At 41.9% G+C, this 12,192-nt stretch overlaps 1 protein-coding gene across 2 annotated transcripts in view; it reads left to right on the top strand.

Moving 5' to 3' along the window:
• The first annotated feature begins 7,562 nt into the window (after nucleotides 1-7,562).
• Nucleotides 7,563-12,192, top strand: part of BTAF1 (B-TFIID TATA-box binding protein associated factor 1) — a 110,813-nt gene continuing 106,183 nt past the window's right edge. For both annotated transcript variants that reach the window (XM_054034838.1, XM_054034837.1), the window contains exon 1: nucleotides 7,563-7,860. In XM_054034838.1, the coding sequence (XP_053890813.1) occupies nucleotides 7,847-7,860 (14 nt within the window). In that variant the 5' untranslated portion in view covers nucleotides 7,563-7,846. The remainder of the gene's footprint in view (nucleotides 7,861-12,192) is intronic.

Below are 12,192 nucleotides of genomic sequence, written 5' to 3'. Positions count from 1 at the left end.
GGGTTCCGCAGGGGTCTGTTTTGGGACCGGCTCTGTTCAATATCTTCATCAACGACTTAGATATTGGCATAGAAAGTACGCTTATTAAGTTTGCGGATGATACCAAACTGGGAGGGATTGCAACTACTTTGGAGGACAGGGTCATAATTCAAAATGATCTGGACAAATTGGAGAAATGGGCTGAGGTAAACAGGATGAAGTTTAACAAAGACAAATGCAAAGTGCTCCACTTAGGAAGGAAAAATCAATTTCACACATACAGAATGGGAAAAGACTGTCTAGGAAGGAGTACGGCAGAAAGGGATCTAGGGGTTATAGTGGACCACAAGCTAAATATGAGTCAACAGTGTGATGCTGTTGCAAAAAAAGCAAACATGATTCTGGGATGCATTAACAGGTGTGTTGTGAGCAAGACACGAGAAGTCATTCTTCCGCTCTACTCTGCTCTGGTTAGGCCTCAGCTGGAGTATTGTGTCCAGTTCTGGGCACCGCATTTTAAAAAAGATGTGGAGAAATTGGAAAGGGTCCAAAGAAGAGCAACAAGAATGATTAAAGGTCTTGAGAACATGACCTATGAAGGAAGGCTGAAAGAACTGGGTTTGTTTAGTTTGGAAAAGAGAAGACTGAGAAGGGACATGATAGCAGTTTTCAGGTATCTAAAAGGGTGTCATAAGGAGGAGGGAGAGAACTTGTTCACCTTAGCCTCTAAGGATAGAACCAGAAACAATGGGTTTAAACTGCAGCAAGGGAGGTCTAGGTTGGACATTAGGAAAAAGTTCCTAACTGTCAGGGTGGTTAAACACTGGAACAAATTGCCTAGGGAGGTTGTGGAATCTCCGTCTCTGGAGATATTTAAGAGTAGGTTAGATAAATGTCTATCAGGGATGGTCTAGACAGTATTTGGTCCTGCCATGCGGGCAGGGGACTGGACTCGATGACCTCTCGAGGTCCCTTCCAGTCCTATAATCTATGAATCTATGAATCTATGAATTAGAAACATAAATAGCTAGATTTGCGATGACTGGGAGAACCGCATGGTGACGTGCCTACCTGGTGCGAAGGTTGCAGATCTCTCGAGATATCTAGAGAGACTTATGTGTAGTGCTGGGGAGGAGCTGTTGGTTATGATACACGTAGGTACTTTTCAGATTGGAAAAGAGACAACCAAGGGGGGCTATGATAGAGGTCTACAAAATCATGACTGTTGCGGAGAAAGTAAATAAGGAAGTGTTATTTACTCCTCATAATACAAGAACTAGGGGTCAAATGAAATTAATAGGCAGCAGGTTTAAAATAAACAAAAGGAAGTATTTCTTCACACAAAGGCAGAGTCAACCTGTGGACCTCTTTGCCAGAGGATGTTGTGAAGGCCAAGACTATAATGGGGTTCAAAAAATGGCTATTAGCCAGGATGGGCTAATGTCCCTAGCCTGTTTTCCAGAAGCTGGGAATGGGTGACAGGGAATGGATCACTTGATGATTCCCTGTTCCGTTCATTCCCTCTAGGGCACCTGGCACTGGCCACTGTCAGAAGACAGGATACTGAGCTAGATGGACCTTTGGTCTGACCCAGTATGGCCGTTCTTATGTTCTTAACATTTGCTCTTCCCCTTTCTTCTGAAGTGAGAAACAGAAATGGAGGGACAAAGGGAAGGAAGTAACATGAACAGAAAGTGATAAAGAAAAAGGGAGGGGGGGAATTAAAGTAGAAAGAGAGAATGTGTGAAAGGAGACAAAGAGCGTGAAAAAGCTGTGTGTGTGTGTAAGGAGTGTTAATGTGTAAGACAGTAGAAGGAGAGAAGAGGTTACAGGCTGGAGGCAGAGACTCAATATAATATGTCATGGGCCTCATAAATCCCTGACTGTGGCTTTGTATTTAAATACCATATTGATGCAAACAATGGTTATCAAAAGAATACAGGAGCAATTCTGACTTCTACCCCTCCAACAACAACAAAGTCATGTGGAGATTAAAAATAAGAATAGCCTCCGTTTAATCTTTAAATTTAGTCTACATGTAGTGCAATATCCTGAAGATATTCCCTCCAGATTCTTGATCCAAATTTCAAAAACCAAACAGGACTCCAGAGAATCCACCTCATAATTTACCTTGAACCTAATGCATGTTCGGACCAGATTTTAGGATTTATGGGCCTGATCCAAAGCCCACTGAAATTAGTGCTGTGTGAATACCACAACTGGTCAAAAGTGAGAAATGTTGTGAAGTAATTTTCTTTTTGCAAGTTTAAAACAAGAATGATTTTTTTCATTACTCAAATTTTTTTTGTGAAAATGTGTACCAACATTTTTCAAAAGTAAAAAATGTTTATTTTGAAATGTTTCATGTTTCAGTTTTTTGTTGTCTTTTCCTTCCCCTTTCCTGTTCCAACTGAAAAGAGGGAGGTGGGAATTATAAAGCAAAAAATCAACTTTCATTTTCCAGGTTAGTTTAAAAAAATACAAAAAAAACCAAAATGTTTTTCAAGACAATTTCCAATTTTGAAAAAAAGATAAATTTTCAATAAAAATACCTCTTTGTTCAAAGTTTCAATCAGTTCTAGTGAATTCCTGTGCACTGCAGATTAGGCTATGTCTACACTACAAATTACTTCAGTACAATTTATGTGAATAATCCATACCCCTGAGCAACGTAAATTATATCGACCTAAGCGCTGATGTGGACAGCGCTGTCAATGGGAGAGCTTCTCCCGCTGACATAGCTACCGCCACTAGAGGAGGCAGGAGGTATTAGAGCATCTTCACCAGAAGTGATATAGCAGCACAGCTGAATTGGTGCAGCTGCGCCACTGTCGCTGCTGTAGTGTAGATATAGCCTCAGTTTATCTCACTATGAAGTCTGTGTTTTGATTTAAGAATCCCTAATACCTTGGGACACAACATGAAGTTTCAGCACTTCTGGGTTGAGGTCAATCCTGTACTCATATATGTGGTCATGCTCCCAGTGATTTCAATGGGTGTTTCACTTGGGTATAGACATCAGGATTAGGGGTGAAAGTATGGACCTACCATAGTCAATAGAAGTTTTGCCACTGACTTCAGTAGGGTCAGGATTTCACCCCCAGTTTTTTCACTTTCTCTGCCACATTATCATGTGCCAGTCTGGACAGACTCCACTCACTAGGCATAGATTACATAGTTGGGAGTTGTCATTGTTGTTTTTTAATATTTTAAGAGATATAACTGGTATCAGGGAACAAAATAATCACAAGAAAATCTTGGTTCTTGTTATTAGTCTCAAATCAGATAAATCAAGATACATATGGCAAAACATATCACAGCTTGATCTGTCTAGAATTAACTGTGTTGTATGTGTTACAGAAGAAGACATGATGATCACACTTACAAAATATGATGTTGTGTTTCTGGCTGATAAGACAATATTCTCTCAGAGGCATCCATATAATTTTTAAAGTTATTTCTAGTTAGTATCTCTATATTCATTTGAATTATTTCAAATAAGTTGCCCAACATCAGTGTGGAAAAGCAAGAGGAAAATATAAATTATTATTAAGTATGTTAATACTAACATTAATATATTGGTATTGATAATAAATTGATCCATATCATTGGAGCTTTTTAATAACAGGTTAGAGAAACACCTGTCAGGGATGGTCTAGATATGTGCAGGAGGCTAGACTCGATGAGCTCTCTAGGTCCCTTCCAGCCCTACTTTTCTACGATTTGTAAATGAAATAGGTAATGATCCCCTTTCACATACTTTTTAAGTATTAGCTTTGGAAAAAATATATATATATAATGATAGTGAATTAACTAATCTAAGATTAATTCATCTGTTAATGTTTATAGGGAATGTAAATTATTGGCTGAGTGAAACAAGGTCCTATACTCAATTTGATGGCAATTCTCTGTCTGTTTGGATGTAATATTATAACTTTTGAATGCTACATGTGATCAATTCCAACATTTCAGGGAATGTTCCAGGCAGAATCCTAACAAGCTTGGGGTTTGGGTGAAAATTGAAAAACCAGAAGGGGAAAATGGGGGACACATGGAGCTCCTTGCGTCTGGTTAGCAGACCTAGCAGCTTCAACCTGCTCCATAATTGACTCTCGATCAAAGAAACTATTGATGGCAGCCATTAACATCTTCCAGCATAACAATATCACCCATCTCAGCTCTGCCAATGGTCCCAATACAGTTTACATAACTTATCTCTCAGACAGAAAAAAATAAATAAGACTGAAGGGAGAAAGGTAGGTGGGATGGCACACAGGGGTGGAGAATGGAGGGAGCCTGGTATGGGGGAGGGAGGAATGGTGGGGATACACAGAGCCCTGGCATGGAGCAGAGGAAAGGAATGGGGTTCTATTGCTGGAGCCTCTTGTGGGGAACGTACAGTTCCTCACAAGGGGAACTGGGTGCATGCAGTCCCTAGCAAGGAGGGGAGAATGAAGGGGGGACCAGGCTATGGGGGAAGTAGGGAAACAGAGTCCCTGGTATGAGCCAGAGGGGGAAATGGGACACACACAGAGCCCTTGGCATGAGGGAGGGGGGTAAAGGAGATTGCAAGGAGTTCCTGAAATAGAGGTGGATGGGAAGGTGGCCCACTCGGAGCTTTTGTGGGGTGGGAGGGGCATAGGGTGATGCAAGGAATCCCCAGTGTGTGCAATGAGCTCAGCCTACAGAATCTCTTGAATTATAAAAAGAGACCTATTATTTGTAGAGAAAAATATTGGAAAAACAAATCTCCACTATAAATTCCTATGCCTGCAAATTGTTCTGTACTGTTAGAAAATAGTTTAGAACATATTTATTTTGTAGAAATGAATTTGTAACCATTTTATATTACAAAAATGTGCAATTTACTTGAATTTTAATAACAAATGACTCAAAAGCCATATCACACTAACCCTGTAAGAGGTTGCCCATTAGACACTCAGTTATTCAACTCCAGGCTTAATATTTGGATATAGTGACACCTCTAACTCCCACTCAGATACTCCTCTATGTAACTGAGAAGACACATTGAAGTCTGTTCTAGAAGTAACCATAGATAAGCTACTAAATGACAGTGACCACAATATGAGTTCCATATCCTCAAGGGATGGAATGCACCAGAAACTAGCACTTTGACACTGTACTTTTTAAAAGGGCATTTCAAAAAAATTATGAAACTATTCAAAAAGTCCCTTAAGTAAAAAATGAGGCAATTAAAATTCTTAGGCTATGTGTACACTTACAATGCTACAGCAGTACCAGGGTTCTCCTGTTGTTGTAGTTATTCCATCTCCCTGAGAGGGACTAGCTAGGTCGACAGAATTCTTCCATCAACCTAGCACTACCTAAACTGGAGGTTAGGTCAGCTTTCACACCCCCTGAGCAACACAGCTGGGTCATCTTAACTTTTTGGTGTAGTCTTGGCTATAGATTCAGCATGTAGCCCAGCTGAGTGATAGAAGATAAATGTACCTCTAAACAAAAAGCAAAAAGACTAGAAAAACATTTGGTTAAATAGCCATAACTAGAGGTTAAACTAAACAGATATTCTTCAGAAAATGGAAATCCATCTTTAGTGAAGTAATAGATGGGAGCATAACCTACAGCAAATAAAATATAAAATAAAAATTAGGAATGCTATGTGGTAATTGAAGAACTTACAATCTGACAATAAACATGAATAACAAGATTTCTTTATGTATGTCAGAATAGAAAGCCTGTGAGAAAATGGGTTGGCCTGCTGGACTATAAGAGAGTAAAGGGAGCAATTAAGGAGGATCAGGACATGGCAGAAATGCTACATGATTTATTTGTATCAGTCTACACTGCAGATACCTATCTCAGACCAAGTCTTTTCAGTTAATAAAGTATCAGCAGAAATTGTGATATCAATAGAGAAGGTGCCAGAACAACTGATAAATTGAGAGCACAAAGTCACCAGGACTGGATGGTATTCTGACAGTCTTGTCCTGATGGAATCCAGGAATAAAGGCCCAGATGATCCACAATGCTATTCATGTGCCTAATTCCCATTGAGTTCAATTGTAGTTAGGTGCTTAAATACCTTTGAGGACCTGGGCCAAAGTGACTGAGCTGCTAGAAGAATATGCACTCTATTAATTTAAATCATATCCTATACCAAAGGATTGAAGGTAGTAAATGTTGTATCTCTCTTTAGAAAAGAGGTTGTGGGTGGTGATCTTGGAAATTAGCAAACCTTATGTGAGGCTGATAGTGGGCACCTGAGGAAAGGTTTAGTAATCTACCACAGATATTAAGACAAATAAATTATAACAGGCAAAAAAAAAGAGATATGATTGGTGGAACAGATTGTTGGGTGGAGTCATAGTAGCCTTTAAAACTGGTTCTGCTTCACACCTTACTTAATTTGCTAAAAGAAAGTTGGGGGGGGGGGAAGGGGGAAAGAGTGTGAGGCTGTGTTACACAGAAGAAAAATGCAATTTAGTTCAGCTGAATATCAAATACAGCTCTGATTTCATCTCTGGCATTTAGAAGGTAATTCCTCTACAGATATGGAAACTCAGTCGCGGCCTGGCTATTTTGGGAACTATTGCAGGTTAATAAATAATTGTAAGTAAATCCACCGGGTCTTGTTATTGTATCCCAGCCTCTATTTTTCAGTGTAATACCCACCTGTATGTGGGAGGTGGGATGAGTGTACATCAGTGTCTTACTACTAGCTGGATGTATTTCTATAAACTGTTTGATTTTCCTGGAGTCACCCTCTAAATGTCGAAGGTGGGAAGGTTTTACCTCCCTTGACCCCACTCAGCCACTGAAGGGCGGGCAGTAGGTAGTGTGCTAGTGACAGGAGGGGTCCTCGTGCCAGGACACGAGTGGGAGGCGGTTGCTGAAATATGCCCCAGCGCTAGGGCCCACTAGCTCAGCAACCGCCCTTACAGGGCGGGCGGGCAGGCAGGCAGAAGCGAACCCGCTCGCACCCCAGAGACCCCGGGCCACACACTCCTGCCTAGCAGGGGCGCCACGCACCCACTCTCCCTCAGCAGGGGGCCGTGACGGCGCCGTGCGCACGCAGCCCACCAGCTCAGGCGGGCGCAGTGCATGCTAGGAGCTGTAGTCCCGGTGGAACTACCACGCTCCTGCCGCTCCGCGTGCGCTATAGGCAGCGGTTTGCAAGCAGAAGTTGTGGGGACGAAGGCTGATGCCACTGCAGGCGAGGGGGGGGGGAGTGCTCTCTCCCGCCTCTAGCCCCACGGAGAACGCTGCAGTTGAAGTTATGGGGTAGATGTAAACTGCCTGACACATTTTGGGGATTTCCTCTTCCCCCCCCCCCCCCCGACAGCGGGTACGATCCGTTGAGGAGGCTTCCCTCTACAGCTGTGTAAATGGTACGGCCTGACCCCCCTCCCTGCCCCCCCGGCAGGCGCGGCAAGTTCCAGGATAGTCTGCTCAGCCCCATCCCCCAACTCTACGCTCCCTCCCTCTCCACTCTTAGAAGCACTGTTCCCATTGGCTGCGGCTCGGCGCTTTTGCCAATGAGGAAGCGGCTATCATGGAGGAAGGGAATAAATACAAGATGGCTGCTCCTATAAAACCAGGCGTTGGGCTTCTCCCCAGCGATGGGCGAATAGAAGCTTTAACCGGTGCTTTGAGGCCGCTCCATTGCTACCACCCGTACTGCCGCCATCCCCGGGGGCTAGTGGGACTCCGCCGGCCATCAAGGCGCTCAGCCGCTCCCTATCTTTACCCGCTGGGGCCGAGGTCGGAGTGTGGAGCCTGAGAGGCCTAGGCTAGGCCCCTACATCCTCCTTCCTGGGAGAGCAACGGCGGCCCCCACCTGCCACCCCGCTGCTCTCATCCAGCCGGGCCCAGGCTCCCTCTGGCTATGGCGGTCTCCAGGTCGGTATAAGCCCGGAGGGGGTGGGGGAAGAGGGCGGCAGCCCATGGGCCAGAGCCCCCAAGGCAGCCTCTGCTGTGTGGGGCTGAAGAGGTGACTCGCTCCCGCTTCCTAATAGCCTCATTAACCTCTTGAGGCCCCACCGGGGTATTATCCCTGCCCAGCAGCATGCGCCACTTGCGGCCTCCCGTGTGTGCTCCTGGTGCTGCTGCATGGCCCTGAGCGTGGGCTCAGTCCACTGCATGCCCATCGGCTGGGGTAACTGCAGCCCCAGGGGCAGACAGAAGCCCGTAGCTCATTAAAGAGTGTGTGAACCCCGATCTCTCCTTCCTGCGATAAGGGTTTTTTCCCCATCCAACATCTTATACACCCTGTCAAACGATGTACAGGCCACCCTTAAATGTTCATGCCGAAGGTTGGTGGAATCCTGCCACATCAAAGTAGCCCACCAGTGTACTGGCAGCGATGATGCTGGCCTCCGGAGGTGACAGGAACCACTTTGCTTTGTTTGCCTCCTGGTATGCTAATAATAAAATCATAGACTTCCACACATAGAAGGATTAGGGAATCCTGGCTCTCTAGCTTCTAGGTGGTATCAATTTAAACATATGTGAATCAGGGTGTGCTAGTGTTTAAGGATACAACTTTTAATAAAATATTTGTATATTATGAAATTGACTATAAATCTCAATCATCCTTTGAACACAGGAAAAACTTCACAATGGGGTGCTCCCCCCTGCCCCATCTAACCATTACCTAGATGTTGTGACAGTGGTGATGAGATTTGGGGATAATCTGCATAGGTGGTACCCCTCTACATTTTAAAACTTCTGTAACAAAAGTGGATCCTAATCCAAAGATGTACATTAAGTAGGTAGCAAGGTTCATATCTTTGTCAATACATCATCTGATCTATTAGAATGTGAATTTCATTCATCACTGAAAGCTGTTGTGAAACATGAATTCAAGCCTGTAATATGGATGTGTTTTTTAAATCCCCTAACAGCAGTGAGGCCAATTGATTTGACATGAGAAGCTTTGAGGTTGACAATGTCTCATAACAATTTTTTTGATTGTTCTCTACTGTTCCCTTCAAAACAATGGTTTTGTATTGGGATTTTGCCCTAAATTGGCCATATGAATTTAAAGCACTAGGAGATTATTTTAACAACCAACCTTTCTGCAGTTAAATTCTGCTATTAGATGCTACATGCCATTTCCAACACAGTAATGTTATAATCCCTTTATTTTTGGGGCAGTCACTGTAAATTCTTCTGTTATACAAAAATTCTCTAATTACTTTATTTGCAATGTTGCAGATCACTGGAATATTAAGAATTAGCTGAACAGTTGATACATATTTTAAAGCCTTTTCTACAATGAAGATTTGCTTCTGTTCCAAACTTCAAATGCTTCTAGTCGAATGTGTTCCCTGTGTAGACAAGGCATATTTTGTAATTTCAGTGTTAACTTAGAACAGATTATATATGTATATATGTAGTTTCATTTGTGAGACACACTTGTTCCAATGGAAAGCTAGGCAGTTACACCTCTACCCCAATATAATGCTGTCCTCGGGAGCCAAAAAATCTTACTGCGTTATAGGTGAAACCGCGTTATATCGAACTTGCTTTGATCCGCCAGAGTGCGCAGCACTGCCCCCCTCCCCTGAGCGCTGCTTTACTGTGTTAAGTATCAGGGGGTAGCCGTGTTAGTCTGTATCTACAAAAACAACAAGGAGTCTGGTGGCACCTTAAAGACTAACTGTGTTATATCCAAATTCGGTGTATATCGGGTCATGTTATATTGGGATAGAGGTGTATTTCCAAAACTCTGAGACTAGTTGAACAATACCATACAAAGTTTTATCCAGTGTATGCTGTAAAAAGACATTAATTGCACAGAAATTAGTGGAATATTTGTGAGAGATAGTCCCAGGAAAGTTAGTAAGGAATCACTTCAAGAGCCAAGTAGTGTAAAAGAACTGCATATTTTGAAACACTTGTAACGGTTTGGCTGTCCCTGTTGTCTCCAATGTTTCAGTCTACATGCAAAAGTGATACTGTATAAGTTTGGCCTCAGCACATTCTTACAATAGATACAGCAGAAACATCACACAACACAGATCATATACAGTAACTCTTGTTCTGACAAGTGACCTTTCCTTGAAGTTAAATATAAGAACAGGAGCATCGTAGCAGTCTGTATTAAACCTGACCATAGAAAACCATGTTTCTAAGAGTTCTCACTTTTGAACGCAGAAGTTTCAGCATGCTTTCCTTTCAAACTTGCATGAATATATAAATCGTTGGTGTTGATTAAATTAGGTTTGGTTGCTTAGTGTTATGGTCTTTACAAGCTTCATTTATCTTGGAGATCTGAACTCTCCCTGTGGATAGTTGTGGTTAAAAACATACTTTTAACATATGTATTAAAGAATCAAGATTAATATTCAATTTTAACTATAAATGGAGGGGGCGGGAGAAACAAGTCTAGCTGACTAGGATAATACACGATATTAGCCTTAGGGAAGTTTCTGGCTAACTTAGTCTGAGAACCTTATTTCACAAATGAAATCCTATTCCTGTGTTTGCAGCTGATTTGCTTTTATATTTTCCTATACCTCAAAAACAAAAGATTGTCAAGTACCTTGCCATATATGAGAAGATTAGCTTTGAATGGTGGTTGAATGGAAAAACCTTCCTAAAATCTTGGCTTGTCAGAACTAAACTCTGGACAGATGGTGAAAATCTGAGAATCTGTAAACATTTTTTGTCAAAACCAGAATAGGGTCTTATAATGCTGCTATAGCTAAGATGCATTTGCTTTGTTTAAAAAAAAAAAAATTAAAAATTAAAATATGGCTAGCACTTATGGAATAAAGGAAACGGCTTTGGGGATATTAGTCCATGCTAGTGGATGAGGGGTGGTGTGTGTCACCAGACTCTCTACTGTCTTCTAAAAATTTTGCTTGTGGCAGAATCTTATTTTTAGAGTCTGCTGGTTATTTCATTGTCTTGGTTTATTTATTTATTTAAAACAAAGTAGCAGAAGCCCCATAACAAAAGGCCTTGCTAGATAGTAGAACACAGATTGTGCCATATCTCCTGCAGTAATACACAGACAAGTAGGGGCTACCCAATGGATGTCATCCCAAGAAAAAATACAAATGGGTGTTTAGGCAGGGTAGCCTTCCTCTCAGGAGACAAACACATATTGCTACAGTGCCCCCTTCTCCAATCTCCAAGAATAAGCCTTGAACAGGGATAATTTGATGGGAATTCTCTTCTCTCCCCAACTTCTCCTTCCCTATTAGCTGTACAGGGCAATGTATCTGGGTAATAGAATTGTTTCTTGGTAGAAACAACCAGTGCGATAGCAAGAAATTTGTTCTTCCTCTTCTCTCTCATTAGGCTTGTACACAAATGTGAGCATGGTAGGAACCCCTGCTTGAGAAAGGAATTATGAACTTGTGGAATTAGGTGGCTCAAGACAGGGACTAGTAATGGGATACAGCAAACCCTTTTACCTTAAAGTCATTTACTCAAATCTGGCCCCGTTATAGTGACACTCATTATGACGTGATGATGGTTTTGGTGCTCTTCGTGATTATAGGTTGCCTAGTGAACATTTTCACGTCACAAACCACTATCGCTGCAAAAAGGACACTATTCAGAGTTGTTGCTGGATTTCAGCAATGTCTAAAGTATGTGTTGGCATCAAGATTGAAAGGGGACACTGCCAGCTAAAAAGTTAATTAAGGTATTTAACTAAAAAGTTAAATTAAGCTATTTTTACAAAAAATCCCACAAAAGAGCCACTATAACTAAGAGTTTAGAGGGAACCTATTTTTCATTTTCCTTTGTATATTCAAAAACACTTTATATATCATTGTTTCTTCTGCTTAGTCAGTCAATTACCCCCCAGAATAATGGGGAAATCTGCACTACACTGGGAGGGGAGAAGAAACATTTTTAAAATAGGAAAATGTGATAGTAAAATCAAAGAAAGTAGCAGAATGACTTTGTTACAGGTATAATACCTGCCCCTACCTTTAACTCACTTCATGAAATTGATTAGATTTCTAGTTGTGTTCATTTGAAATACTTTCTTACCTCACTGGGGAGAATATGAAGCAGTTTAATAAGCAAGCGTGGAGAAGCATAAGCTGCCGCTGTCTGTGCTATACCTGGTCAGTAAATAAGACACCAGTTTCTGGGTTTTCAGTATAGCTTCCTTCAGTTGCACCCCCCCAAATTGGGACCATAATACAGGACCCATATTCTGTATAGTTACGAAGGATCCTGATAGTAAAGTCCCTGAGAATGGTTCAT

The sequence above is a fragment of the Malaclemys terrapin genome, chromosome 7 (assembly GCF_027887155.1).
Source record: "Malaclemys terrapin pileata isolate rMalTer1 chromosome 7, rMalTer1.hap1, whole genome shotgun sequence".
NCBI lineage: Eukaryota > Metazoa > Chordata > Testudines > Emydidae > Malaclemys > Malaclemys terrapin.
Note: the sequence above shows the minus strand (reverse complement) of the source record. Positions and strands in the feature narration are given on the sequence as shown.